Source organism: Erinaceus europaeus, chromosome 12 (genome assembly GCF_950295315.1).
Source record: "Erinaceus europaeus chromosome 12, mEriEur2.1, whole genome shotgun sequence".
NCBI lineage: Eukaryota > Metazoa > Chordata > Mammalia > Eulipotyphla > Erinaceidae > Erinaceus > Erinaceus europaeus.
The window spans coordinates 95,803,534-95,820,270 of NC_080173.1; the positions used below are offsets into that span (position 1 = coordinate 95,803,534).

The 16,737-nt window shown below is 42.7% G+C and overlaps 1 protein-coding gene across 6 annotated transcripts in view; it reads left to right on the forward strand.

Moving 5' to 3' along the window:
* Window positions 1–16,737, forward strand: part of DCAF1 (DDB1 and CUL4 associated factor 1) — a 79,734-nt gene that overhangs the window by 33,675 nt on the left and 29,322 nt on the right. For 5 of the 6 annotated variants that reach the window (XR_009553236.1, XM_060204586.1, XM_060204584.1 and 2 more), the window contains 4 exons: window positions 3,596–3,733; window positions 10,197–10,709; window positions 11,663–11,764; window positions 15,395–15,553. Coding sequence is in view for 5 of the 6 variants with exons in the window: in XM_060204586.1 (XP_060060569.1) it covers window positions 3,596–3,733; window positions 10,197–10,709; window positions 11,663–11,764; window positions 15,395–15,553 (912 nt within the window). In the remaining variant the exon portion in view is untranslated. The remainder of the gene's footprint in view (window positions 1–3,595; window positions 3,734–10,196; window positions 10,710–11,662; window positions 11,765–15,394; window positions 15,554–16,737) is intronic. The other variant, XM_060204588.1, reaches the window with a different exon arrangement.

Consider the following 16,737-nt stretch of genomic DNA (forward strand, 5'->3'; position numbering starts at 1 on the left):
AGACAGACACCTGCAGACCTTTTTTACCACCTGTGAAGCGACTCCCCTGTAGGTGGGGAGCTGGGGACTCGAACCGGGATCCTTCTTCTGGTCCTTGCGCTTTGCACCATATGTGCTTAATCCGGTGCGCTACCACCTGACTCCTAACTCTTTTTTTTTTTTTTTTTTTAACCAGAGCACTGCTCAGCTCTGGCTTATGGTGGTTCAGGGGATCGAACCTGAGACTTTGGAGCTTCAGGCATGAAATTCTCTTTGCATAACCATTATGCTATTTACCCCTGGCCTATTTATTTGCTTATTTATTTTTTAATTTATTTTACCAGAGCACTACTCAGCTTTGGCTTATGGTGGTGTGGGGGGATTGAAGCTGGGACTTTGGAATTGCAAGCATGATAGTCTGTTTGCATAATCATGCTTTCCATCACCCACTAATTAGTTTATTAATTAGAGACTATTTTTATTTTTTATTATCTTTATTTATTGGATAGAGATAGTCAGAAATGGAGAGGGGAGAGAGATAGAGACACCTGCAGTCCTGCTTCAGCACTCGTGAAGCTTCCCCCTGCAGCTGGGGACCAGGGGCTCGAACCAGGGTCCTTGGGAACTATCACACGTGTTCTCAACCAGATGTGTTACCACCCAGCCCCTATTTTATTTTTTTAATTATCTTTATTGGAAAGAGACAGTCAGAAATCAAGAGGGAAGGAGGTAATACAGAGGGAGAGAAACAGAGACACCTGCAGCACGGTTTCACTGCTCGCAAAGCTTTCCCCCTGCAGGTGGGGACTGGGGTTCTTGAACCTGGGTTTTTCAGCACTCTTAAGATGTGCCCTCAAGCAGCTGCACCAGCACCCGGCCCCAGAGACTTTTTAAAAAATATTTATCTATTTATTCATTCCCTTTTGTTGCCCTTGTTGTTTTATTGTTGTAGTTATTGTTGTTATTGATGTCGTCGTTGTTGGATAGGACAGAGAGAAATGGAGAGAGGAGGGGAAGGCAGAGAGGAGGAGAGAAAGATAGACACCTGCAGACCTGCTTCACCGCCTGTGAAGCGATCCCCTTGCAGGTGGGGAGCCGGGGGCTTGAACCAGGATCCTTATGCCGGTCCTTGCTCTTGGTGTCACGTGCGCTTGACCCGCTGCACTCATGCGCCACTTGCTTTATTTTTTTTTAATACAAGATTTACTTATATATGAGAGAGAGGAGGAGAGAAAGGGAGCATCACTTTGGGACATGTGATGGTATGGACTGAACTCTGGACCACTTGGTTGAAAATCCAACACTTTTTTTTTATGTTTTATTGTTATTATTATTATTTAATTTCTTAATTATCTTTATTTATTATTGGATAGAGACAGCTAGAAATCAAGAGGGAAGGAAATGACAGAGAGGGAGAGAGAGACACCTGCAGCACTGCTTTGCCCCTCGAAAAGCATTCCCCCTGCAGGTGGGGTCCGGGCCTCAAACCTGGGTCCTTGTGTATTCTGACATGTGCATTCAACCAGGTGCGCCACCTCCAGGCCCCATGTTTTGTTTTTTCATTATTGATTTAGAAGATTGTAAGGGGTGTAATTGTAATAGTGGTGTGATTCCATACAGTTCCCACCACCGGAGCTATGAGTTCCATCTCCTCCACTGGAAACTTTCCTACTGTTTATCCCTTTTGGAGTATGGATCAAAATTCTTTTTGCCATGCAGAAGTTGTGATTTCTGACATCTTTTTTTTTCTTCTTTTTTTTAAATAAAGGTTTCTTTTTAATATTCCCTTTCGTTGCCCTTGTTTTATTGTTGTTTTTACTATTGTTGTTGTTATTGATGTCGTTGTTGTTGGATAGGACAGAGAAATGGAGAGAGGAGGGGAAGACGGGGAGAGAAAGTCAGACACCTGTAGACATGCTTCACCACCTGTGAAGCGACTCCCCTGCAGGTGGGAAGCTGGGGACTTGAACCGGGATTCATAGGCTGGTCCTTGCACTTTGCACCACCTGTGCCCCACTGTGCTACTGCCCGACTCCCTGGATTTCTGACTTCTTTAACTTCTTCTCCACGAGACATGGGTGTTGGCAGGTGGTTCCATATCCCAGCTTGCTTCTTTTTCTCTTTAGTGGGGTAGAGTTTTGGAGAGGTAAGGTTCCAGAAAGCATAGTTGAGGGCATTTTCCCAGAGACCTCATGCTAGCAAGTTTTTAGCTTTTCTGCTGTACCACCTCCCTGACCTGACTGTTGAAGAACTTAATCTTTTTCTTTTCTTTTTCTTTTTTTTTCCTCCTAGATACACCAAAGCACATCTCTTCATGACTATTTTTTTAAAACACGTTGTTGGAGTCTTAGACATGTGAGATAACAGCTTCCTGCTAGCCTTTTTATTTTTTATTTTAGTAGGATTCTGTTTCATGATGCAGATTTTTAAGGTTATTTTTATTTATTTTAATTATTATTATTATTAGTTTTACCAGATCACTGATCAGCTCTGGTTTATGGTAGTGTGTGGGATTGAACCTGGGACTTTGGAGCCTCAGGCATGAAAGTCTCTTTGCATAACTATATGCTATCTTCCCTTGCCCCCAGATTTTTTTTAACTAAGCTACTTACTATTGCATGTTTAGTTTACTTGCATTTGTTTAATTTTATGAATAACATTGAATTAAAAATATTTTTTAACTGTTAAAATTCAGTCAGGTTACTAACTTGAAACCTTAAGTGCTTAGATTTGAAGGAATATACTTAGAACTGGAATCTGCATTGAAAGGTTTGAGACATTCAATCTATTTTTCCCCTTACATATTGATTAAATAGCGATTTATAAGACTATAAGTTAATAGTAGTGCATATTAACACCATTCCCACCACCAAAGGTCTGTATCCCTACCCTAACCCCCCCATAGTGAAGCTGAAAAACTATTTTAATGAGAGAGAGGATACAGCGGGAAAGATACAGAGTAAGCAAGAGGGAGACCTGGGTTTATGGTGATGGCGGTTATTGAACTTGGGACCTCATAGCCTCAGGTATGAAAACCTTTTGCATAACCATTATGCTGTCTCCTCAGTCCTAACATTGAAATGTTAAGTCATAGGGAAAATCATGATGCATTTTTACATAGAAAAAGAGAAATATATCATGATTTCCCCAACAACCCAATGTTTATTTACTTTTTGCCTCCAGGGTTATTGTGGGGGCTTGGTGCCTGTACCATGAATCCACTGCTTCTGGGGGTCAACTCCTTCCCTTTTATTGCCCTTGTTGTGGTTATTATTATTGTTATTGCTATCGTTGTCTCTGGATAGGACAGAGAGAAATGGAGAGAGGAGGGGAAGACACAGAGGGGGAGAGAAAGACAGACACCTGCAGACCTGCTTTACTGCTTGTGAAGCGACCCCCCTGCAGGTAGGAGCCAGGGGCTCGAACTGGGATCCTTATGCCGTCCTTGTGCTTCATGCCACGTGTGCTTAACCTGCTGCGCTACCTACTGCCTGACCCCTACAACCCAATAATTAAACTTTTTTTTTTTTACAAGACTAAATTTTTCTTCATATATTTAATTATGAAAATGAATTTGTCCCACGTTGCTCTATTTCATTCATTTTCTTTAATAAAGGAAGGAATTGTTGAGAATCTTTTCAAGTGGGCACGAGAAGCGGATCAACCCTTGAGGACATATTCTACTGGATTGTTAGGAGGTGCAATGGAAAATCAAGATATTGCTGCCAACTATCGGGATGAAAATTCTCAGCTGGTAAGGCCCATACTATGGTGTGTTTTTACATATTACTGGAGTGCGCGCAAGCTCCTTTTTCCACCTGAAATCATCAGTAGACCTTATTTATTACGTTGTATTGCACTGTGACTATGACTTTAAAGATTTGTTTATTTGTTTCTGAGAGGTACAGGAGTAGGAGAGAGAGGAACCAAAGCATCACCCTGGCACATGCGATCCTGGGGCCTGAACTCAGGACCTCATGCTTTAAAAGTCTCCCACCGTATCTACTGTATGACTTCCTGGGTTACATAACTTTACTTTTAGCATTTTGACAATATCTTCAGTAAAGTTTTTAAAATATTTTTTATCAAAATAGCTTTATAAATTTGTTGATTATTTATTGGAAAGCACCATAAGGAAATCAAGAGGGAAGGGGGTCCACCCCCCCCCACACACACACACCCCTACAACACTGTTTCATCACTTGTAAAGCTTTCCTGCTACTCCTACGGAGGCTTGGATGGTGGTGCGCCTGGTTGAGTGCAGGTGTTACACCTTCTGGGGGGAGCTTCACAAGTGGTCTGCAGGTGTCTCTCTTATCTTTCTCTCTATCCCCCTTCCTCTTGATTTCTGGCTGTCTCTATCAAGTAAATAAAGATAATAACAATAAAAAAATGTTTTCCTTCTACATATGGGGAATGGGTCTGGATATTTATTTATTTATTTATTTATTTATTTATTTATTTTTTAAAGATAGGAGGAGAGAGAAAGAACCAGACATCACTCTGGCACATGTGCTGTCGGGGATTGAACTCAGGACCTTATGCTTGAGAGTCCAAAGCTTTATCACTGTGCCACCTCCTGGACCACCGGATCTTTAATTTTTAATTTTTTTGTATTTATTTATTTATTGGATAGAGACAGCCAGAAATTGAGAGTGTATGGGCATGATAGGGAGAGAGACAGACACCTGCATTCCTGCTTCATCACTCACAAAGCCTTCACCCTGCAGGTGGGACCAGGGGCTTGAACCTGGATCCTTGTGCATTGTAATGTGTGTTCAGCCAGGTGTGCCACCACCCGACCCCTTATCTTTATTTTTTAGTTAATTTTTTTTTCTTTTCTTTTTTTTTCTTTCTTTTTTTACCAGAGCACTATTTAGGTCTGGCTTATGGTGGCACTGGGCCTCAAACCTAGGACCTTTGGTGCCTCCGTCATGAAAGTTATTTGCAGGCCATTATGCTAGCTCTCATCCCAGATTATGAAAAATTTCAGACACAACTAAATTGAAATAATTTGCAGTGAACAGTTGCATACACGCCATTTAAGTTGATTGCAAGCATTTTACTCTACTTTTTTTTTTTTCATTGTCTTTATTTATTGGATAGAGACAGCCAGAAATCGAGAGGGAAATGGGAGAGAGAGGGAAGGAGGCAGAGGAACACCTACAGCCCTGCTTCACCACTCACGAAGCTTTCCCCCTGCAGGTGGGGACTAGGGGCTCGAACCCAGGTCCTTGCACATTGTAACATGTATACTCAACCAGGTGAGCCACCACCTGACCCATCTACTTATCTTCCTTAACTATCCGTGCTTTTTCCTGTCATTCCATTATCATCATCATCATCTCCTTCTTCTTTTTTCTTCTTCTTTCTTCTTCTAGATAGAGAGGGAGTAAGGGGAAATAGTGAAAGATACACCACGACAGTGCTCCACTGTTTGCAGGGCGCTCTGCCATCTAGTGACTAGAGGCTCAAGCCTCACCCCATTGCGTGTGATGAAGTGCATTCTACTGGGGGAGCTGTCTCCGAGCCCCACCCACTCTTACAGACATTACTGCTGAGTTAACATTGGTTTACAGAATGATGGCATTTCTGGGGTGCGCACACATGCCTGTCTATGTACAGTGCTGGAGAGGTAGCTCAAAGAGTCAGGCGGCTAGTAGTTGGGCTGGCAGCAGGTAGGAGGTACCATGACACTTGGGAAATTTCCATGCTTTGGTGTCTCTCTTCCTCTTTTTTTTCTTTTTTTTTGATCAATATTTTTACTTATTTATTATTGAATTGAGAGTGGGGAGGGAGATAGAGAGGGAGAGAGACAGAGAGACACCCGTAGTGCTGCTTCACCACTTGTGGGGCTTTCCCTCTGCATGTGACAGGGGCTTGAACCTGAGTCCTTCTGCACTATAATGTGTGCGCTTAACCTGGTGCACCACTGCATGGCCCCACTCTTTCTTTAAATGAAAAAACAAAGATGTGATGAAATCGTGCATGTTTGAGGCCCAGTCTCTTAGAAAAGAAAAGAAAAAAGTGTACAACTCACTGTGCCTACTAGCCGGTTCCGTGCCTCCCTGTCTCTTCCCCACCCAGTAATTCCTTTTTACTTTCTGGTAACCACCATCCTTTTCAAGTTTTTGGAAGAGTTTGAATAAGAAGAATGTTAGCTGTTCTTTGAAACATTTGTAGAATTCATCCATGCAGACATCTGGACCTGGGCTTTTGTTCTGGGGGAGGACTTTCGACTACCCTGTTCAAGTACCGTATTCCTTCCCGGCTCAGACTTTGGAGGCTGTATGATTCTAAGAGTACACTCACTTCTTCCGCGTCCTTCAGCCTGTCTGTGCATAGATGCTCACGATACTCTTTTCTGAGCCTTCACTACCTCCTTCATTTCTGATTCTTTTATACTTTGGTTCTCTCTTTTTCTCAGTGAGCCTAGCAAGAAGTTGGTCTATCTTTTTTTTAAAAAATTTAAAAAAATTTTTTTTATTTAAGAAAGGATAAATTAACAAAACCATAGGGTAGGAGGGGTACAACTCCACACAATTCCCACCACCCAATCTCCATATCCCACCCCCTCCCCTGATAGCTTTCCCACTCTCTATCCCTCTGGGAGCATGGACCCAGGGTCGTGGGTTGCAGAAGGTGGAAGGTCTGGCTTCTGTAATTGCTTCCCCGCTGAACATGGGCATTGACTGGTCGGTCCATACTCCCAGTCTGCCTCTCTCTTTCCCTAGTAGGGTGGGTCTCTGGGGAAGCGGAGCTCCAGGACACATTGGTGGGGTCGAAGTTGGTCTATCTTATTTGTCCTTTTTTTAATTAGCATTCTTTATTTTTTGCTGGAGACGGAAATTTAGAGGAAAGGGGGAGATAGGAAGGGAAGGCGGGGGAGAGAGAGGGAGAGAGAGAGGGAGGGAGAGAGAGGGAGAGAGGGACCTGCAGCACTGTTTGACCCCTTGTGAATCCCCCCTGCAGATGGGGACTGGGGGACTGACCATGGTCCATGCTGCTGTAGTGTGTGCTCAGTGGGGTGCGTTACTGCCTGGCCTCCATATTTGTCCTTTCAAAGCATAAACTCTTGATTTCATTGATTTTTTTTTTTTTCTACTGTCTTTAAATTTTTTTCATTCTTCATTATTTTTTTTCACCAGATACTGCAAAGTTCTGGCTTATGGTGGTGGGTTTGAACATGGAACTTCCCAACCTGCTCTGACTTTTTAAAAATAATTTTTTTTCCTATTTATTTTAATGAGACAGACACCAGAGCACTGCTCAGCTCTCAGTTATGGTGGTGATAGGGATTGAACCTGGGGCCTTGAGCCTCAGGTATGAAAGTCTTTTTGTATAACTGTTATGCTGTCTCCCAGCCCCTCTGATCTTTCTTTTTTTAAATTTATATTTATTTTTGTCTCCAGGGTTATTGCTGGGGTTCGGTGCCTGCACTATGAATCCACTGCTCCTGGAGGCCGTTTATTCCTACTTGTTACCCTTGTTGTTTATTGTTGTTGTTATTATTGTTGTCATTGCTGTTGTTGGATAAGATAGAGAAATGGAAAGAGGAGGGGAAGACAGAGGGGGAGAGAAAGACAGACACCTGCAGACCTGCTTCACTGCTTGTGAGGCAACCGCCCTGCAGGTGGGGAGCCAGGGGCTCGAACCGGGATCATTATGCCGGTCCTTGCACTTTGCATCATGTGTGTTTAACCTGCTGTGCAACTGCCTGGCCCCCGATTTTTTTTTTTAAAAGATATGTTTATGAGGAAGAGATGGGGGGTAGTGGTGAAGCAGAGCCTCATTCTGATATATATGGTGACTGGGATTGAACTCAGGGTCTCTGACATTTTATCCACTGTACCGTCTCCTGGGCAGTTGTGCTCTGATTTTTCTTATTTCACTCCTGTTGACTTTGGGTCTGTTTGTTGCTCCCTTTCAAGTTCTTTCAGATGTGAGATTATATTGCTCATTTAAGATCTTTTTTTTTTTTTTTTTGCCTTGTGAGCCTGTGTTGGTATGAACTTTACTCTCAGAACTATTACTGTAACTCAAAGGCTCTGATAACCTTCCTCCTCATTTCTGTTCCTTCAGATCCTTTTTTATTTTCCTTTTGACTTGTTTATTGAACCAGGTTACTCAGAAACATGTTGTGTAGTCTCCACATGTTGGAGATTTTCCTCATTTCCTTTTTGTGTTTGATTTTTAGCTTTAGTTGTGATTAGGAAAGACACTTCTTGAGACCACTAAGCCGCGTTTGGATAGTCATGTGCTGCTTTGCCATACACATGACCCAGGTCTGAGCCTGGCCACTACTGTGCTGAAGGAGGCTTTGCTGCTGTGAGGTCTCTCTCTGCTTCTATTTTTCCAGAGCACTGCTCAGCTCTGGTGGTGTGCGGGATTGAACCTGAGACTTTGGAGCCTTAAGCATGAGAGTCTCTTTGCATAATGACTATGCTACCTTCCCCACTCTAGTGCTGTGGTCTTCTCCTTCTCCTCCTCCTCCTCCTCCTCCTCCTCCTCCTCCTCCTTCTCCTTCTTCTCTCTCCCTCTCTCCCTCCCTCCTTCCCTCTCTCCCTCTCTCCTCCTCTCTCCCTCTCCCTCTCCCTCTTTTCTCTGTACAATATTAATGACATTTCTAACAGTACAAGGTAGAGAAGCTACAAGTTTGAGAAATCTTCATGTTTGGTTTTTATTTTTTGAAAAAAAATATTTTATTTATTTATTCCCTTTGTTGCTCTTGTTTTGTATTGTTGTTATTGATTGATGTCATCATTATTAGATAGGACAGAGAGAAGTGGAGAGGGGAGGGGAAGACAGAGAGGGGGGAGAGAAAGACACCTGCAGACCTGTTTCACTGCCTGTGAAGCGACTCCCCTACAGGTGGGGAGCTGGGGGCTCAAACCGGGATCCTTACACTGGACCTTGTGCTTTGTGCCACCTGTGCTTAACCAGCTGTACTACCGCCCGACTCCCTAGTTTGTTTTTTTTTTAAGAAGCTTTTTTGTTTTTTTAAATATTTATTTATTATTGGATAGAGATAGAAATTGAGAGGAGTTGTGGAGATCGAGAGGGAGAGGAAGGCAGAGAGATGCCTGCAGCCCTGTTTCACCACTGAAGCTTTCCCCCTACACTGCACTGTCATGTGTGCGCTTAACCCGGTACGCTACCACCTGGCCCTCTTGATTCATTTAGTTTTTATGAGAAAGATAGCAGACCTCTGCTATGACTATATGTGTCCTGAGGATCAGCCACAGGTCCCAGGTTTGCAAGTTCTGCATTTTGCTGACTGAACCACATCCCTGTACCTTCAAAAGATATAGTTTAAAAATCTGTCTGCTGGGGACCAGGTGGCACACTTAATTGAGCACACATGTCATAATGTGTAAAGGGTCTGGGCTCAAGTTCCTGTCCACACCTGCAGGTGGGGGGAAAGTTTTGTGAGCAGTGAAGCATTGCTACAGGTATCTGTCTGCCTCTCACCCTATCTCCCCCTTCCTCTCAATTTCTCTCCGTTTCTATCCATTAAATAAATAAAATATTTTTAAAAAATTGTTTACCTCGGGGGCCGGGTGGTAGCGCAGCGGGTTAAGCACACGTGGCGAGAGGTGCAAGGACCAACATAAGGATCCTGGTTTGAGCCTCCAGTTCCCCACCTGCCAGGAGGGTCGCTTCACAAGCAGTGAAGCTGGTCTGCAGGTATCTTTCTCTCCCCCTTCTGTCTTGCTCTCTTCTCTCGATTTCTCTTTGTCCTGTCCAGCAACAATAACAGCAATAACAGCAACAATAATGACAACAAAGATAAACAACAAGGACGACAAAAGGGAATAATAGCCTCCAGGAGCAGTGAATTTATAGTGCAGACACTGAGCCCAAGCGATAACCCTGGAGGCAATAAATAAATAAATAAATAAATCTTTAAAAGATAGACTGTTTACCTCACCAGATGTGATGGCCCAGCCTAACTTGATCTAGATAAACCAGTTGTAAATGATGTGTTTTATGTACAAATCTTCTGTTTTGGGTTTTTGGCAAGTTTTATGGGGAATTAGATGCTTGGCTGTTGTTAATTTCATCAAGCTATAGGAATCTGTCTGAATATCCACACATCTTTCCTATTAGCAAGCATTGAGATAACTGCATCAATGTATAGTTCTTCTGCAGTGGAAGTAGCCATTAAGTCATGATGCAGAAGAGACAACCCCTCTGCTTATGATGTCTGTTGCTAGGTGGCAATAGTGCTTCGAAGACTGAGGGAGCTACAGCTTCAAGAAGTAGCTTTGCGCCAAGAAAGCAAACGTCCCAGTCCTCGAAAGCTGTCCTCCGAACCCCTGTTGCCTCTGGATGAAGAAGCTGTGGATATGGACTATGGTGAAATGACTGTAGATGGAGTAGATGGTGAGCAAGAAGAAGCCTCCAGGGATATGGAGATCTCCTTTCATCTTGACTCCAGCCACAAGACGAGTAGCAGAGTGAACTCAGCAATCAAACCTGATGGAGGAGGGTTGAGGAAAAACAAGTCAGCAAAACCGAGTGACAGAGAGAGCTTTAGGAAAGCTAGACAGAAGTTGGGTTTCTCCTCATCTGATCCAGAGCGCGTGTTTGTTGAACTGTCTAATAGCAGCTGGTCAGAAATGTCCCCGTGGGTGATCGGCACCAATTACACCCTTTATCCTATGACTCCTGCTATTGAGCAGCGACTAATTCTCCAATATTTGACGCCTCTAGGAGAATATCAAGAGGTAAATTTCTTGGGGAGATACTGTTGATGCTTTGGTACTGTTTTGTTTATTTTAGGGCTATTTCATGGTAGTTATTTTGTATACTGATATTCTTTTTAAAAAATATTTTATTTGTTTATGTATTGGCCTTGTTTTATTGTTGTGGTTATTATTAATGTCATCGTTGTTAGATAGGACAGAGAGAAACGGAGAGAGGAGGGGAAGACAGAGAGGGAGAAAGACAGACACCTGCAGACCTGCTTCACCGCCTGTGAAGCGACTCCCCTGCAGGTGGGGAGCTGGGGGCTCGAACCAGGATCTTTACGCTGGTCCTTGCGCTTTGCACTTAACCCGCTGTGCTACCGCCAGACTCCCACTGATATTCTTTTACTTCACTATAGAAAAGCCTTTGCCGCTAACTGGTAAAACCTTCCACAGGTCACTTCTGATAAGTCCTATTTGATCAAAGTGTGTTTATCTTCTTAAAGGAGCTGGGGAATGTATTTAATATATGTAATTTTATTTTATTTACTTATTTTCAGACAGAGATGGGGAGGGAGAGAGACCTATGGTACCAAACCTCTTTATTCCTTTCAAATTTTTACTGGAAAAATTGAGAAAAAACAGAAATTGAGAGCAGATGGTGAGATAAAGAGGGAGAGAAAGATAAAAACTGCAGACCTGCTTCACTACTTATGAAGTGTCTCCACTGCAGGTGGGGAGCAGGGGCTTGCGCCTGGTTCCTTGGCTTGGTAATATGTATGCTTAACTAGGTGCACCACCACCCAACCCCAGTAAATTCTGGCTTACTGTGGTGTAGGGACTTGAACCGGGGATTTTGGAGTCTCAGGCATGAAATTCTTTTTGCATAACCGTTATGCTATCTCCTTATCCCATTTTCTATCCTTATTATGAAATAAGAGGTTTGTGAAAATAAAGCCTAACACTAAGACTTACTTGGGAATTTATTTCAGTTACTTCCTATATTTATGCAACTTGGATCACGGGAGTTGATGATGTTCTATATTGACCTGAAGCAAACAAATGATGTCCTGCTTACGTTTGAGGCACTCAAGGTAAAATTATTAAAACTGTTAAGGTCACTGACCATTTTATTGTCATTGATATGCCTGTATGTTTTACATATTATTACTCAGGGTATTCTTATTTCCAGATGTATCAAAACAATAACAAATGAAATAGTTTTATTTAGATAGATGATATAGCCTTTGTGTACACGCATGCACGCACACACACCATGCCTCCACAGAAATTCAGGGGTCAGTCCTAAATATTTGAACATTAAAGTAGAAAGATCTGCCTACATCTGTGAGTGGTCTCAGTTATTGCCACTAAGTAGGACTAGAAAACTATGCAGTATGGGAGTTGGGCGGTAGTGCAGCGGATTAAGTGCACGTGGTGCAAAGTGCAGGGACCGGCGTAAGGATCCCACTTCTAGCCCTGGCTCCCCACCTGCAGGGGAGTCGCTTCACAGGCGGTGAAGCAGGTCTGCAGGTGTCTGTCTTTCTCTCCCCCTCTCTGTCTTCCCCTCCTCTCTCCATTTCTCTTTGTCCTATCTAACAATGATGACATCAATAACAACAATACTAATAACTACAAGGGCAACAAAAGGGAATAAATAAATTTTTTTTTTAAAAAAAGAAAACTGTGCAGTACTTTATGTCATACCATCCTTTAGGTATATTGCTAAACCTTTAACACTTATTATATATTATATATAATATATATAGTATATATTTTATATATTATATATACTATTATTATGTTGCCAACCTGTAACACTTTCTTAATTTATATATATTATATGATGGATTATATACGGTGATGAAATATAAAGAAGGTGAATAAAGAAATAGAGTGGGGTAGATAGCATGATGATTATGCAAAGAGAATCATGCCTGAGGTGCCGAAGTCTCAGGTTTAATTCCCCACACCACCATAAGCCAGAACTGACCAGTGCTCCGGTAAAATAAATAAATAAATAAGAAATAGGGTGGGGGTAGATAGCATAATGCTGTGGAAAGAGACTCTCATGTCTGAGGCTCTGACATCCCAGGTTCAGTTCCCTGCACCACCATAAATCTCTGGTAAAAAATAATTAAAAAAAAAATAGGGGAGTCGGGCTGTAGCGCAGCGGGTTAAGCGCAGGTGGTGCAAAGCACAAGGACCAGCATAAGGATCCCGGTTCGAACCCCGGCTCCCCACCTGCAGGGGAGTTGCTTCGCAGGCGATGAAGCAGGTCTGCAGGTGTCTATCTTTCTCTCCTCCTCTCTGTCTTCCCCTCCTCTCTCCATTTCTCTCTGTCCTATCCAACAACGACAACAACAATAATAACTACAACAATAAAACAAGGGCAACAAAAGGGAATAAATAAATAAAATAAATATTTAAAAAAAAATAGAAGCAGAGGGGCTGGGTAGTGGCACATCTGTTTAAGTGCACATATCACCATGTGGAAGGGCCTGGGTTTGAGCCTCCCACTCCCCACCTGCAGGGGTCACGCTTCACAAATGTCATGCTGTTCCATATGGGGCCAGGGCTCAAGGCATGGGAAGGTAAGTCTCTTTGCATAACCATCATGCTATATACCCCACTCCCTTTTATTTTATTTTAATCTCTTAAATGCATTAAAATTTTTTTTCTTTTATTTTCCCTTTTGTTGCCCTTGTTGTTTTTATTGTTGTTTTAGTTGTTAATGTTGTCGTTGTTAGATAGGACAGAGAGAAATGGAGAGAGGAGGGGAAGACAGAGAGGGAGAGAGAAAGATAGACACCTGCAGACCTGCTTCACCGTCTGTGAAGCAACTCCCCTGCAGGTGGGGAGCTGGGGGCTCGAACCGGCATCCTTATGCTGGTCTGTGCTTTGCGCCACGTGCGCTTAACCCGCTGCGCTACCGCCTGACTCCCTTAAATGCATTTTTTAAGTACTTTTCCACCATCATGCATCCGGACTATAGGTGTCACTTTATGAGGTTAAGCCATGCACAATGGCCTGGAGCCGAAATTTACTGGGAATGAAGACTGGGCTAGCTGCTGCTTGGGGAAGGAACTGGGCAGGTTTTGGTAAAGTTTTGCTTAACATAGAAAAAAAAGAGGGAAAGGATTTGCGTTTCAAAGATTGTTTTATTAATGAATGAGAAAGAGATGTAGTAGCACATCACTAGCACATGCGTTTGCTGGGGATTAAGCGCAGGACCTCATGCTGAGGGATCCAGCACCCTGGCCGCTGTGCACTTCTTAACGTGGGACTTGCATTGTAAGGATCACTCTGAGGACAACTGTCGCAGGGTTTCTAGAGTGTATCAGGGGGTCTGGCCATTGACTTTGCCAATATCTGAATCAGTAGCTCCCCCTTATTTGTGGGGCATGCTCCCATGGGTGCCTGAAATTAAAGATGACACACACACACACACACTTTTTTCTCTCCTGCTACATTCTTGCATATAATAAATCTCATATTTCATAAATATATTATCTTGAGGTTAATAGTAACTAATGCACATAAATTAAGTGAATGTGGCCTCTCTCTCAAGAGTACCTTATTGCATGTAGTATTTTTGTAATGCAGTTGACTACGGGTAACTGGAACTGTGGAAAAAAAGAAACCACAGTTAAGAAAGGGTACAGCTGTATATGCATCTGCTTCTTTTTTGATAGAGCTAGAAGCTGAGAGGGGGAGAAAGAAATCTGCAGCACTGCTTCACAGCTCCTGAAGCTTGCCCGCTGTAGGTGGGGACGGGACCAGAGCCCAGTGCCTTGTACGTTGTAACATAAGCTCTACCAGATGCACTACCACCAGCTCCCTGCATCTGTGTTTTTCTTCTTCTTTTCCTCCTCCCCTTCTCCTCTTCCTCCTTTCTTTAACTTTATTTACTTATTTATTTTTACCAGAGCATCACACAACTTTGGCTTATGGTGGTGTTAAAGGTTGAACCTGGGACTTTGGAGCCTTAGGCATGGAAGTCTTTAGCGTAACCACTATGCTGTCTCCCCAGCTCAAATCTGTGCTACCACCTGCAGATGCGAAGGGGCTTGAGAAACAGGAGGGGGAGCTCTAGCTTTCCTCAGGTGCCATTTGCTCTAGGCTTAGAGTCGTGGGCAGCCAGAGAACACCTTACCCTTCAACTTCCTAAGCTGTCTGGTTCACCCAGACCATAGGAATTGAGCAGGAAGTTAATGAACACTAAAAGATAAGTTTTTAAAATTCTAATATTTTGTTGAGAATTGTTGCTAGGGGTTAGTTACATTGAGCACACATTTAAAAGAGGGTGATTTTGGGGATTTTTATTAGATCATAAATCTATGACTGAGCTAAAGCATACAGCTGAGTATGTTAAAAACATTAACATGGGAAGGGTAGCAGAATACCTTTAGGGAAACTAGTAAAACTTGTAGAATAGTGGCATTACTTATTGTTCTAATTTTCTTTTTAATATTTTAAGAGAAAATTGGTTAGAGAGAGACTAAGGAAGTTTATTAGGAGATAGCAGACTTTCTAGAAAGGGAGGAAGAACAGTGTCTAAAGGGGAATATCTGTTATGCTTCCCTTTCTGTTTTTCACCTTCATGAAAACCACTGAAAGAGAATGTTGCAGAATCTTATAAATGCCTTTTTTATCTTAAAAATTTGTGAAACAATTGTGATTGTTCTGTATTATTCTGTAGTAACACTTGTCCTCTTTTTTAGCACCTAGCATCTCTCCTACTTCATAACAAATTTGCCACGGAATTTGTTGCTCATGGTGGAGTACAGAAATTACTGGAAATCCCTCGTCCTTCTATGGCTGCAACTGGTGTATCTATGTGCTTATATTATCTTTCTTATAATCAGGATGCCATGGAAAGAGTAAGTCTAGTATATATTCAGCTATAAGGGCCTGGGTAGTGCATTCACAGAATGACTTTTTTTTTTTCTAACTATTTATTTTTTTTTACATTTTTAAAAATTGATTTAATAATGATCAACAAGACCATAGGATAAGAGGGGTTTAATTCCACACTATTCCCACCACCACCAGTGTTCCGTATCCCATCCCCTCCATTGGAAGCTTTCCTATTCTTTTTTTTTTTTTTTTAAGATTTTATGTTTGTTTATTTTCCCTTTTGTCGCCCTTGTTGTTTTTCATTGTTGTAGTAGTTATTGTTGTTATTGATGTCGTTGTTGTTGGATAGGACAGAGAGAAACGGAGAGAGGAGGGGAAGACAGAGAGGGAGAGAGAAAGACAGACACCTGCAGACCTGCTTCACCTCCTGTGAAACGACTCCCCTGCAGGTGGGGAGCCAGGGGCTTGAACTGGGATCCTTACGCTGGTCCTTGCGCTTTGCACTGCGTGCACTTAACCCGCTGTGCTACCGACCAACTCCATGCTTTCCTATTCTTTATCCCTCTGGGAGTATGGACCCAGGATCATCATGGGGTGCAGAAGGTGGAAGGTCTGGCTTCTGTAATTGCTTCTGTGCTGGACATGGGCGTTGACAGGTGGATCCATACTCCCAGCCTGTTTCTGTCTTTCCTTAGTGGGGTAGGGCTCTGGAGAGGTGGGGCTCCAGGACACATTGGAGAGGTCCTCTGCCTAGGGAAGTCAGGTTGGTGTCATGGTAGCATCTGCAGCTTGGCTGAAAAGCATTAAGGTATAAAGCAAAACAAATTGTTTAATAATCAGGAACCTAAAGGCAAGAATATAGCAGATGTGATTTGGGGGCCTCCATTTTGGAAGAAGCTAGGAAGTCTATTTTAACTATTCTCCAAGGGGCTCATGAGTTTACTAATTTTTGCCTGAAGTTAACATGCAGGTGGGCTAAAGGTATTGTCTGGGGAGATGGTGTCAGAGTTGGAAATAGGGCTAGAAAGCTAGATCAGGGAAGAGAGTAGCTCCCAAATATGGGAAAAGTTTATAAATACCATTAACTGTATCCCCATCGATCTGATCTGGGGCTCATATTCAGCACAGGAGCCTGTGTGACTGAGCTCTCATTCCGTGGTCATAGATAGCTAGGAACGTTCTAGGCTGCACTCATTTCAGGACCAGT